At 44.2% G+C, this 14,263-nt stretch overlaps 1 protein-coding gene across 1 annotated transcript in view; it reads right to left on the bottom strand.

The window, feature by feature from the left end:
• Positions 1–7,932, bottom strand: part of PELI2 (pellino E3 ubiquitin protein ligase family member 2) — a 102,701-nt gene extending 94,769 nt beyond the window's left edge. The window contains exon 1 of the mRNA XM_067554839.1: positions 7,565–7,932. Within this exon, the coding sequence (XP_067410940.1) occupies positions 7,565–7,641 (77 nt within the window). The 5' untranslated portion in view covers positions 7,642–7,932. The remainder of the gene's footprint in view (positions 1–7,564) is intronic.
• Positions 7,933–14,263: the final 6,331 nt, after the last annotated feature.

Here is a 14,263-nt window from a genome sequence, read left to right as displayed (position 1 = left end):
TTCCCTTAGATAAAATGTAGCAATTGCTACCAAGAGACTGTCACACTTACAGAAGTGTGACATGATTACTTCATGCCTAACCAAGAGCCAGCTTACCTCAGACAGCCATTTTGTTAACATAACAAATCCCTCGGTGATGCTGGGGTACATCAACATCCATTTTGATAGTGAAATGGATTTCTAAAAAGTTGATCTTGAGGGTGCACTGGGAAATGGTTACAATTTCTTTTAGCTGAATGATACATATCTCCCACCATACCCTAACAATTGCGGATCATTTAGTAAAAATTGCCAGTGTGCTTTTATGACAGAACTAGCAGAGCCCCAGATTCCACCGTTCACCAGACTATCAAGAAACAACCTAAAAGCATGGCCTGGATCAACAGACTCGGGTTAGCTGGGCTAGCGCTATGGCTCTAATATAGCTGTGTAGACAGTCCTTTGACATTACAGCTAAGGCTCAAGCTTGGCCTCTGATGCCTAGGGAGAGGGCTGGGTTTCAGAGCCTGAGCCTTAACTTCAAAGTGCTGTCTACACAGCTAGCTCTCTTATGCATTAGCTAACATGTTAACTAAAAACGTGTTAAAATCCTAGTGTAGACAAAGATAAATTATAGGTTTAATACATTAGCTGGTCAAGGTAAACCCTATGGGTTCTTAATTCTATCAGCTAATGTTTTAAACCTACAACTTGCCTTGTCTACACCAGGAAAAAAATTAGCTTAAAATGTGTTAAGATCCTAGTGGAGACATAGCCATAAAGAATGTTTCATTGTGTGAAGACATTTAAATAAGTCTTTCTATAATACCTTAGAAACCCTAGCCAAAAACTAGTCCTCAATTGCAATTAAGGGTCCAGGGGGAGTGGTATTTATTCTGAAGAAGGTCAGTACATCTGACAGATGGATTTGCTTGCCTCTCACCCATCTGGTAAATATCAGTCATTGTATACTAGTCTGCTATTGGAGGTGGGGTTTGGTGCTAATTAAGGGCACAATGTTTTGTTTAGGGCCTGGGGGAGGAAGCAAGGAAGACAGGATGGCCAGGCTTGACCGCATGTATATACCATAAGACTACTCTGAGCCCCACATTATGGCTTTTGAATTTCTGCTGCAACCTTCTTGTAACAGGCCATTATAGGGATGGCCAGGTCAACAAACTTGAGTTTTTTCTATAATAGTAGAGAGACCACATTTGACTCCCTTCTCCCAAACAATCAAGATTTTCTACCAGACAAGATCACCCTGAGAAGCCTTTGCCTCTACCATATGGCAGTCTCCAGACACGAAGGGAGAACTGGGGCCTTTCCAGAATAATGAAATCTGCACAAGATGTACCTTCCCCATCATCTTAGCTAAGTATCATTTCCAACACACTCCCTATTTTCATAGGAATTGGAAGCAAAGGATCACTGGGACTTCAAAAGTTTTGTGTTTTGCTTCAAAATTTAATTGATACTAGGATTCTGACAGTATGCCTGTTGTCATCACTTTTCAGTGGAGCCCAGTGGATTCCTACGGTATCCACATATTTGTGTAGTCCAGTTGGACACAGAAGACTGTGCACCACTGATCTAACAAAAAGATATGCACTTTAGGTAGAGAGCCAAAGCGCAGTAACCAGAAAGACAAGGAACCCAGAAAAGAAGTTGGTCAGACTTGTTCTCTTCTAAGTGAATGCAGACTATGACTTCCAGATTAGGAAAGAAAAAGAAATCTATTCCACTCCCCTGTGCGTTACCTGCTTGCTGGTTGTACAGGCCTGCAGAGTGGGGGGTGGGGGGGGGCAGTGGCGGCGCGGAGGGAGCTGGAAATTAGTTTACTTTTGGAGTGCACCCAACTTCATTTTCTAGCAAGTATTAAACATGAAGGGTGTTTGACATTTTGTGGAAATTAAAATCCACATATACCTATTGAGGTAACAAGTAAACAGTCTGAAATAATTATTATTATTTAATGTCACTATCTGGGATTTTATATTGATGTTGCAATGCAATGAATAAGGTCAGCTGTCAGGCACAGACCTTGGTTCTAAGAAAGTCAAAAAAGGAATATAGCAAGATTCTATCCTATTTCTAGGACACCTACAAGAACCAAGTTAAAAGTATATTTTGTTTATACTAAGTTAAAAATAAACTTTTGCTCTATTGTGCTGCATGCTAGCTTTTGCTGAGTAACCATGTAATCTTATTGCTACAACTGTCCTCCTTCCTTTAACCACTTCCCACTGTTTTGCTACACACTTTATTGCATTATGTCTAGCGTTCTATTCAGGTTCTCATACCATGCCTACCACCGTGGTATCTGTGTGTAATTCGACTGAAAGTTCTTGGGGCAAGGACTATGTATTCTTAACATGTATAATTTATGGCACATGCCATCACATCATAAAATATTTCCCTGCAATGCCAAACCACAAAGATCTCAATGACCCTATTGCTAGTAATAAATAAAAGAAATCAGCTTCTGCAGAACTGAGTCCTTCCAGCTGTGACTTCTGAACAAACCAACTACATACACTCTTCTGTTCACAATTATAGTAAGCAATGCCCTAAAACATGTTGAAGCCCCTGACCACCATGAAACATTTGCCAGAGAATGGTGCTTACGTGAAACCTAGAGTGGCTATTAAATAAGACCGGATAGCAAAACCCGAACTGCTCAAATACTAAATTTCAAGCAAGGCATCTATGCCAGACATTCTGTTCTATAGAGGTGAACAGTGCCAATACAGAGCCAGGCTATGAAACCAAAAAGTATTACATAAAACTTCAGCCTCATCTTGTGTTAACTAATAACAAGGTCCCACCTAGTCCACATTCACATTTGCTGAAGAATCCACCGCTTTCCACAGAATTATGCTCCAAAAGCATTTTTTTAAAATACCTAGCCCTTCTGGTTGTAAGGAAGAGTTTAGAGAATGTGGTCTAGTGGACAGCATGTTGACTGGCACTCAAGAGACCTGGGTTCTATTACTGAACATAATATGAGAAAATAAGAACGGTCACAGAGGACCAGACCAATGGCCCATATAGCCCAATATCCTGTCTTCTGACCAGGTGCTTTGGAGTGATCCATTCCGTCATCCACTCCTAGCTTCTGGCAATCAGCGGCTAAGGACACCTAGAGCATGGGGTTGCATACCTAACCATCTTGGCTAATAGCCATTGATGGTCCTATCCTCCATGAACTTATTCTTTTTTGACTCCTGCTACAGTTTTGGCCATCACAACATCCCCTGGTAACGTATTCCACAAGTTGACTGTGCATGTGTGAAGAAATACTTCCTATTGTTTGTTTTAAACCTGCTGCCTATTCCTAGTTTTGTCAGTCACTTACTGGGTAACCTTGGGCAAGTCACATCTTCTCTCTGCCTCAGTTTCCACAACTGTAAAATGGGGATGATACTTAGCTTCTTTATAAAGTGCTTTGAGAACTATTAATGAAAAGCACTATCAAGACACAAATCAAGTGTAAGCCAATGACTGAACCAACAGCTCTAACAAGTTATATATCCATAAAGAGTTAACTTTTATATATGAACAAAGAATGCAGGCCCTACTTATAGGATGGGGGACTCTATTTTGGAAAGCAGTGACTCTGAAAAGAGACATAGGGGTCACGGTGGGTAACCAGTTGAACATGAGCTCCCAGTGCTATGCTGTGGACAAAGGGGCTAATGTGAACATTGGATATATAAACAGGAGAACATCAAGTAGGAGTTGGAAGATTATATTACCTCTACCTGGGACGGGTTCTGGCATCCACAATTCAACAAGGATGTTGATAAACTGGAGAGGCTTCAGAGAACAGCCAAGAGAATGATTGATTAAAGGATTACAAAACATGCCTTATAGTGAAAAATTCCAGGAACTCTATCTATTTAGCTTACCAAAGAGAAGGTTATGGGGTGACTTGATCAACATCTGTAGGTACCTACATATGCAACAGAAATTTCATATGTATTTGCAGCAACTGACAGTGCTTTAGGCTTACCCCAAGATCATACTAACAGACAGTCAAGGAATATCAGCTATTGCTAGAGACAGTCTCTCTGATAAAGTGTTCACCTTTAGGCATTAAGCATAGTTTTCCCAGTGAAATATTTTTCCTAGACTAAGTTTTAACTCATGTGCAGAACACAACCTTGTTTATAACACAGTTAAGTGCAAGGACAGCATGGGGGGGGGGGGGGGGGGGGGGGAAATTCCTTTTCTTAATATAAGGATTATTTGCAATGGTTTGCCAAACAAATTATTTTCACTGCACAACATCAGTTTATGGTTATCTAATTTAAACCAGCCTTCAGAGCACTCATGAATGAAGAAAGTTAATTAGCCTGTGGAACTTGTTGCCAGGGTATGTTGTGAAGGGCAAAAATATACCTTGACTTCAAAAAAGAATTAGATAAGTTCATGGAGAATAGGTCCATCGACAGATACTAGCCAAGATGGTCAGGAACTCAACCCCCTGATCTGGATGTCCCTAAACCGCTGACTGCCAGAAGCTGCGACTAGCTGACAGCTGATGGATCACTTGAAGTGTCCTGTTTTGTTCATTCCCTCTGAAGCATCTGGCACTGGCCATCGTCAGAGACATGATACTGGGCTAGATGGACCATTGGTCTGACCCAGTATGGCCATTCTTCTGTTCTTCTCCAATGCACAACATCAATTTTCTATTTAAGCTGTTTAAATAGCATTGCAACCATTAGAACTGAATTTTTAAGATTCTATCTATTAAACAGGTCATTTTATTACTCTCAATTAAGCAACTGTCACAACAAGAGTTGAGCTTATGATACTTGACTTTTTTGCCATTTGGAGGTGTTAATGTAAATCTAATCCTCCAAAAATGAGATTTCTGATTCAAAACCTGTTACTCGGAGTTTTTCAGTTTTATACAAAGGTAACAGGAAAATTCAGAGGTTATTCTGTGTAGTTTTTGAGAATGCTGAACAGATGCTCAAACAGTTCTGAGAGTTCCCAGCAGTGATTCAACACTGTGATTGGAAAAAAGAAAATATAGCTTTATGCTATTTATGGCACTACTTACAGCGATCAAGTATTCTCAGTTTGAGGTGGGGTGCGGGGAAGGGTATACAGTAGATTATACATTTGTAATTTAGGCCCTTAAACTCTAATTCTGACAAAATGGAAGATGTACATAATGGAGCAATTTTGTTTTCTGGCTTTGTCCTATCCCCACATTGTTAGTCTACTATACAACATTAATGCGTTTTAATACTGTTTGCTGTAGTCAACAAAGGCAAAGCTAAACATGCCAAGACACAGTTGAGATACTACTAGATTAGAAGAGTTCCCTTTCTCAGTAAATTCTGAGGTGTAGACAGGCCCTTGTTACTTTACAATCTATGTAGTACATAGATGTTTGCATCTTGTAAAAAGGGCATAAGAATGTTCAGTTTGTATAGAAATACCTCAATACATTTGGAAAGAAGAGATAGGATATGTCCTTATCTATTCAAACGAACTCTACATTTACTGAAAATCATTATTAAAAGTTTCATATTAATAGAAATGCATGGCACTAAAGAGACATTTGTTTATGTAAATCAATAAGATCATCACATTCTACCTACTGAATTAAGATCAGAGCCAAATGTTTTACCCTTATGCATTTTCAAACACTGCTAAATATAGCAAAGCAGCAGAAAGGGACATGTGTTTCCAGCTGCGCACAAAAGCATCTGCAGCACAACATCAATTTATACAACCTAATTAAATTAAAGATTTAACATTCTCTCTCACTGTAGAACCATAGAGGAAACCATTTTCACCACACCACCACCACCAATACACCCTTTCCTACTCTTAATAGCTTGGCATGGATTTTTCCAACTGAAACTGCTGACATAAACTGCTTTCCTATAATTTTACACCTTTCAAAGATTAGTAGCTTCATTTACAGCACTAGTTGAATTCCATTCCATAGTAACTATGTCTTGACATATTATTCTTGTTGCCAGACACATTTAGTGTCACTTTAAAAACCACCGCATAGGACACACAGACTGCTTACAAGAGCAAGATTAAAAGGCTTTTCCTTTTTGTTGGATTTTAAAATCCAATTAATTGCTTTGCAAAAGAGAATGTCCTTTCATAAGAGATTGCTTGTCTAAAAATGATTAAGGCTTTCTACTTCATTCTAGTAAGCATTTAACAGATTTGCAGTGGGAGAGAGAGGTTATTAATACAATAATTCTTCAATTGTTCTGAACCTCTGCTTCATGGTCAGTTTTAAAGTTTTATGTATTTATTTGTGAAAAAATGTTCTCCTTTTGCTGAACATGCATTTAATTTTGATAATTGTAAACGTATGCATCTTACAGAGTTCTCTGGGGTACTCAGTGAATAAGGCTTAGATGCCTTATGTTCATCAGCAGCTTCTATGGTGTTCAGCAGAAAGGCTTCAAGCTCTAACAGCAGGGCAGAAACATTAATACCAAGCGGATTACTTTAAGATCCATACCAAGCTGAAAAAATAAACATTTCCACTACGAATCTGAAATAAGTGCCTCTTCTCCTTTCCCTTCCCCCAATTGCATCATCTCCACCACAATCTGGAAGACAGGGACAATGTCTATCAAACAAAGATGCCACTAGAAAATTTAAATGGATGAAGGGAAGCTTTAATTGCTGAAGTGTAATGATTACAGGCAACTACAAAGTAGATTGCAGAGAGAAAGGTAAGTAGGATCTCTTTGCATACTCCATAATCAAGTTTTTAGGGACTTTTGTGGGGGGGTTGTCTTGGTACTCTTCATGCCTAGGAACTTTGCGTGTTTGCTAAAGGGGGCCCGTCTACAGCCGCTCCAGTGCCACAAGGACACAAACATGTTGCGACCCGCCCAGCAGTGCAGGCCCCTCGGCACAGCACACCGTGGCCAACTCCCCTGGAAACAGGGTCCGTGGAGCCAGCCCCCTCATTAGCCCTAACCATCCGGAGCAGCCAGGCTGGGCGTGTAAATCCGTCCCACGGATCCGCATGCGGCTAGCTGGACGGACACACACACACACACACACACACACAGCGCGTGCAATGGAAGTTGTGCCTCAGACGTGCAGCAGGAAGCGAGCAATGCACCAGCCCCGCAGCCGCCACAGCGGGGCAACCCGAGCGCCAGCCCCGGGCCCCTGAGCGTACAGCAGACCGCCCAAGCCAGCAGGGCAGGGCTCCCCTCACACGCCCACCCAGCGCCCCACCCCCGGGGCGAAGCGGGGTGCCTCCCCCCCGGGCCCTCCACCAGCACCCAGAGCTGGGGGGGGGGCGCCCGGCTTTTAGGCTCCTGCCCCCTCGAGTTTCACCTTCACCGCCACGCAGACAAAGCTCCCCGCGCCGCCCCCCCGCTGGGTCTCCCTCAGTCCCTCGCTCCCCCCCGCGTCCTCACCGGGACCGGGCCCCCCGAGACTCCCTCCCTCAGTCACTCCCCGCTGCTCTTCCCTTCAGGAGCCGGACCCCACTGCCCCCCCCCCGGGCTCTCCCACCGAGCTGCCCCCTCAGGATCCGCTCCAGCCCCCCTCAGGATCCGACCCGCTCACTCACCCCAGCACCACCAGCTCCCCGTACTTGACGGGCTCCTTGTTGGGGGCGCAGTGCTCCTCCTGGCTCGGGGAAAACATGGGGCCGCCCGCCGCCGCTGCTCGCGCCCGCCCGCTACAATCCCATCGGAGGGGGGAGGGGGTCCGGAGCGGGCCCCGCGCTGCGCCCGCGAGCGCCCGACAACAGCCACTAAAGCCGACGGGAGAGAGAGGGGGGGGGGGACGGACCGTACCAAACTGGCGGAGGGGGGGCGGGGAGAAGGCGCAGCGGAGCCCCGCCCACCCCCGCGGGCGGGCCCCGCGCCCTCGCCGCCCCTCCCTTTCGCGCGGCCCGCCGGCGCGGGGAAGGAGTCGCTGTGGAGCCGCCCCTCGTGGCTTCCCCTCCCCTCCCACCCCGCAGGGGGAGCGCAGTGGTACAGCCCGCTCTGTTATGTAAACATAGAGTAAGGAGACGGGGCAGCTCTTAAAGGGGCCGCAGGCTTTAGCCAACCCCTTGCGGAGGGCTGCGGCTCCGCTCTGCTTCCTGTCACCTCCCGCCCGCCCGGCCGGGAACAGCTTCCAGAGGGGGGCGAACGGGCCTAGAGCCCCGGCCTCCGGAGCGCGGGGTTCTAGATCGGCACCGCATGCCATCGGGGTTCTGGATCGGCACCACATGCCATCGGGGTTCTAGAGCATCGCCACTTACGGAGAACGCCCTGAGCGGGGCTCTAGAGCAGCTGCGCGTGTGGGGCAGGCTCTAGGCTGGCTGGCTGGGCTCTAGGTCGGCTGTGCGCAGGCAGTGGCTCGCCGTGAACAGGAGCACGTTCAGTATTTCCATACTGCTCCATGGGTAGTAACAACTTTCATGGGATCATTGAAGATGAGGGTTGGAAGGGACCTCGGGCGGTATCTAGTCCAACCCGCTGCTCGACCCCAACTAAATCATCCCCGCCAGGGCTTTATAAAGCCGCATCTCTCTAAAAATATCTCTAAGAATGAAGATTTCCCCACCTCCCTAGGTAACCCATTCCAGTGCTTCACCACCCTCTGAGTGAAAAATATTTTCCTAATATTCAACCTAGACCTCCCCCACTGCAACTTGAGACCATTGCTCCTAGTTCTGTCATCTGCCACCACTGAGAACAGCCTAGCCCCATCCTCCCTGAAACCTTCTTTCAGGTAGTTAAAGGCTGCTATCAAATCCCCCCTCATTCTTCTCTTCTGCAGACTAAACAAGCCTAGTTCCCTCAGCCTCTCCTCATAAGTTGTGTGTGCCAGCCCCCTAATCATTTTTGTTGCCCTCCGCTGGACTCTCCAATTTGTCCACATCCTTTCTGTAGTGGGGGGCCCCAAAACTGGACACAATACTCCAAATGAGGCCTCACCAATGCCAAATAGAGGGGAATAATCACTTCCCTTGATCTGCTGGCAATGCTCCTACTAATGCAGCCCAATATGCTGTTAGCCTTCTTGGCGATAAGGGCACACTTTCTTTTAAAACTTCCCTCTTTACCAATTACACCCTCCTCCCCAAAATTGTGCAAATTAAGGACAGCAATAATGATGATATTATGGGAGACATAGTCACGCTGACAATATTCACTGCACTGCCCAGATCATTACTTGATAGAACTCAATTGGCTGGACATTCACTGGGTGATACATTAATGAATAAACCAATGTGTATTGCCTTTATAATTTTTCTAAATTTTAGCACTGGCACCTGTGAGGTTTTTCTCCAAAGAGTCTTTTATTTGTTGTGTTTGATGTTGAGGTAAACGAAATGCTATTCAAGATTTTATTTATCAGTGACTTTAAAGTCCACATTGCCAACCACTTATGCTTGGTTTCAGCTTCTAAAGGCTTAAAAAGCATCCTTTTTGTTTGAAATGCTTTTGTTCTTCAAGCAGCTCTTGTTTTATGCTTACACAAAAATTAAAGGGCAATTTAAAGAAAAACTGTTTAAAAGTCCATGTTTCCACTTTGCAGACATTTATGCTCCATTTTATCTTTGCAGGCTTTGCAATGATCCTGAGCTTCTGAGTTTTTTCTCTTTAGGGAGTTGGGGATGTATATGTATATACACACACACACTTTCCAAAAACCTTTCAGTTTAAAAAAAAATGTCTTGCATGAAAGCTGTTGATGGGATTATTAATGAGTCCCACTGCAGGGAACAGGAATGGATGCTGTCCATTTCTTCAACCTTTCAGAGAAGCATTGTAACTACTCAGTAGTCTGCGGAAGGCCTCTCCAAAGACATTCGTGAAATCCTGGGGAGGGGACTTAAGGTTGGATGATAGGAAGCTTTGAAAATTATGGTTAAAGAGTAGTCAAATTAATTAAAAAATAGAGGGATTATAGCACAGTAGGTTATTAGCATAAATGAATGAAATTTGCTACATCAGATCATGGCTCCCGCTATGATTCTTTTGCATATCTCTAGTGGTGCAAAGGGAATGTCAAGCTGCCCTAACCAACTCACTGAGGTTCCCACAGTATAGGGAGTGCTTCAAATAAATGGCCAAGACAGAAGAGGGCATAGCTAAAGCACTGCGGCACCCCAGCAATCCGAGGCAGCTGTAATACACCCAAATGGAGCCACCATCAGCCAGTGGAAGTTAGACCAAGTCTGGGGCTGCTCTGGTAGTGCTGGGCAGCTCATCCAGCTGAAGGATATGGGGAGCATAAAGACAGCATAAGGTCATATTTGTCCCCCTCCCCTGGGTCCTGCACCAAGCAGAGCTTGGCTATACATGAGAATCAAGCCCAATGATTGGATTTTTCAGCCAGCCTCAAGGTGGGCTCCATTTTATTTTTACTCACTCCCTTTGCTCCCACAACGGCCATGCACCTATAGTTTTGGGTGAGTAGCCATCTGATGCGCATGCACAAATGCAGGTTGAGTGCGTGTATGCAAAATGGGTTCACAGCTAATTTCACAGGCAATTAGCTGCACTCATACAAAAATGGAAAGAGAGAGAAAAAATGAGCCAATAATTTTTACAATTACTTCTAAAGACATTTATTTCCTACTGCACAAGTATACAGTACCGTAGTCTATTACAGTATGGAGTTTGCCTAACAGATACAATTAGATTTCAGCTTAATTTTATTTTATTTTTGTTTGATACCAAACAAAAGCACAAAATCAAACAGGGCTAGATAGAAATCAATGAAATTGAGTCAGAAAGTTTTATTTACACAATATTTGGCTCCTGCAACACTGTGACCATACTAAGAATATGAAGAAAAGTCACTGTAACCATCCACGTTTCTGATTGTTATGGCCTTGATTCCGCAATGATCTTCACATGGGCCTGCAAATAGTTCATTCCAGAATCAGGGCCTCTGAATGGCTTAAAATTTCATTGAAATATTTGTTAATTAAGTTCAGGTTCTCTTACTGAAAGATCTAGTTTTCCTTCACTGAAATTGTACTTGGCTATTAATTTCCCTGGCAATGATAGTCTTCTGTCGTTTCTGTTGATGAGATGAAATGGAAATCCAGCCAATTTTGAAATGCTACAGCACTGGGATTTTCTTAGAGGCTTTGAGGAAAAGACAGGCTTTCATTAAAGAAAGGGAGCTGAATTATTACAGATATATTTATCTTCTTTATCGCACTGACACAAATAGCAAAGAAAGCTAGGCACTAAGTCTCTGTCAGAGAAAACAAATACAAATAAAAAACCAATGTGAAGAATTCAAACTCACTGGCTGAACCCTCTTCAATCTTTCCCACATTTTCCCTCTTCACCTCCAATGTGAAGAGGAGTTTGCATTAACTCTTCCTCTTTTATATAATCTAAACAAAATTAGCTTAACATTCAAGAACGGGTCCAAAGCAATTCAGCCCAGTCCTACTTCCACTAAGACAACAGCAAAACCCCTGGAGCTTGACGGGGAGCAGGACTGTCTTTCGAACTAAGAGTTCTTTTGACACCCAGAGGTGTAGGAGCATTTTGCATTCTCCACCTACAGCCCCTTTCAGAGCATCTAATTATACCGGAGCACTGACCTAGAGATGCGAGGATGGGTATGATCTTTCTGATAAAGGTTCAGGTCCCTACAGTTGTGCCCCCTAGAAAGCTGGTGAGTGGAAAGAAGGAAGCCTTATCTTGACATCTTGTATCTGCTGGGGTCAAATATAGGTGCTGTAAATCAAGCAAGTGCTCCTCCTATCTCTCACAGACTCATTTTATGGGCTAGATGCTCCCATAGGGATTCACAGGTGCGTTGGGAGTAGGGGGTGCAGGGGAGCAAAACGTAATTCTGTTGAAATGACCAGTTTCCATTTCCAATCGACAACCCCGGGGTTTTGATTCATGTCTCTCATTCCTCAGCAGTGAGCAGAGAACCCCTGGATCAAAACATTCTTCCCAATGAAAACTTTGTAGCATCTGGAACATCTCCACAAAGTCTTTTGGCTCCCGCCAAACAGCAGTTCTGGTCAAAAGTCTTCCAACCAGCTCTGGGGTGCAGCCGGGTGGGGGGCAGGGGGGGAGCCACTGTGCAGCAGCCAGAGACTCAAGCAGGAATTTATGGCTAACTTGAGTTAGAATTCCCCCATGAGCTTCCAGGCAACACACACCAGTTTGCCTAGTGCAGACAGGACACAGCATACTCTGGCCAAACCCTGCCAGATCTGCTGGTTGACAGAGGGCCCCCCACCCCTCTCCATTTCAGACACCATCATCCCAGGACCAGTCATTTTCCCCCATGTTTGGAACGCTTTGTCTGAGGTCAGTGAAACAGTTTGGAAAGACAGACCCTTCCGAGTGCATTAGAGCAGCATGCCTACCTGTGGGAGTCTGTCGGGGGAGGGGGGGGGATAGTCCTGGCAGCTTTTTCAAGAATTCTTCAGCCAAGCACTTTTATCAACAGCCAAGATCACAGCTTTGTTGACTCTAATTATATGCCCAAGAGACAGTGGATACAGTACTGGACTGGCAAACAGGAGACCTGGCTTGGCTGCTGAATTACTGTGCGACCTTGGAGAAATCACTCCATTGCCTGTGCCTCTGTTTACCCTCTCTCCTTTTGTCTACTTTATCTGCTAGGATTGGAAACTGTTTGGGAAAGCCTGTGGGTGTTTGCATAGTACCTAGTCCCCAGACATTCTGGTTGGGGCCGCTAGATACTATTGTAAATCAATTAATAAATAATATATAGTGGCCTGCATAGCCAAGTTAAATGCACAGCCCTGGAAAGAATCCAACAAGAAGCACTGGGCAGTCTTTGAAGCATTAGCAGGAGAAAGCGGGAGATATTTGCACGCTTCTGAACTAGATTAGCTAAGAAGAGGCATTAAAGGCATCTACTTTCATACCTCTGGTAGAGGACTCTGAGCTAACCTGAGGGGCATGTGTGCTCAGAATTCTGTTGACGCATTTTTTTTTTCCTTTTTAAATGTGTTTGTCTGTTGTTTTGACAGTGACTTATGTGATGCTGTCTCTGCTGCTGAGCTGAGGCTGTGAAGAAGGTGAGCAGGAATAATAGTCTCTTAATCGTGAAATTCCATTTTCTCTGTCTCAGGCTAGGAAAAGAAGAGGGAGGGAGGTAGGACAGTGTGTATGTGTGTACATGCTCCGTCCCTATAGCCACAAGTAGTTTCAGGGGCTGATAGGCCTTCTCCAAAAGTGCAGATTTCCCCCTGGAAATTTCAGAGGAAATTCTGCTTCCAACATTTTTAATCTTACGTTTTTATTTTTGTGGTGAGGCTGAGTTATGTACTCCATGTCTAAATGGCCTACGTGGATTCCAGCATCAAATCACAGTACAATTACTTTCTACAGCTATAGAAATTCCTCCTTGTAACTGGAGCAAGCGACACTTCTCTCATGTCTCTGTAACAGCTCCACCATTGAAATAATTTAGTAATGGGCTCACAGCTGGATCCAATTATTGTTAAGAACTTTAAATGTCTCGTGCTCTCAACTTCAGGATTGTGAGTGATTTTTCAAAGTAGCAAAGGGAATGGTTGTTGAAGAGTGTTCCTTGTTACTGAAAATTACAAATAATATTGGCAGTCCTCCTTCGCTGTCAGCATTGCTGGTCCGATGGAGAGTTTGCGTCCAGATTTATAACGAGCAGCTGTTTATGCTAACCTTGCAGATAGCAAGGAGGGAATAGTGATACTAAACGTATTCAGAAAAGTGTTAAAAGCACACCCTAAAATGAAGATACAGGAAAAGTACATTTATTTTTAAATGGTGATAAGAAGTTATTTTAAACTGAAGAAGATCAATATGGTTCTTAGAAAAGCTCTTACAATCATGTGCTTAACTTAATCACATATTTAAGTGGTTTCATGAATCAGGGCCTTGGAATTGATTTGAAATGGAAAGACTATTGAGCAATTCAAGTAGCATCCGTGGTCTAACAACCTAAGAGGAAAGAGAAATGGTCAATTGATTCATCATATATTATATATCTTTATGTGTGAATATACAGCATGGTAGAACATTCACAGCACATATATAAATGAGCAGCCACCATGTTATTTACTTGAACCAGTAGCTTCCTTGAAGCAGGGCTGGATTAACTCTCCCATGGGCCTGGAGCTATTCGATTTTCTGGGGCCCCCACACCACACGTGAGAAAGGGGGATTTAAAACACCATCGTCCTGCCCTCCCCCTGAGCTGCTGCCCTCCCCCATTCCCAAGAGGCTCTACTGTGCTCTGCACTCCGCCCCTCCCCAGCGCTGCCCCATTCACAGAG

This window comes from Emydura macquarii, unplaced genomic scaffold (genome assembly GCF_026122565.2).
Source record: "Emydura macquarii macquarii isolate MOO-44397 ecotype Brisbane River unplaced genomic scaffold, CSIRO-AGI_Emac_v2 contig_1551, whole genome shotgun sequence".
Taxonomy (NCBI): domain Eukaryota; kingdom Metazoa; phylum Chordata; order Testudines; family Chelidae; genus Emydura; species Emydura macquarii.
Note: the sequence above shows the minus strand (reverse complement) of the source record. Positions and strands in the feature narration are given on the sequence as shown.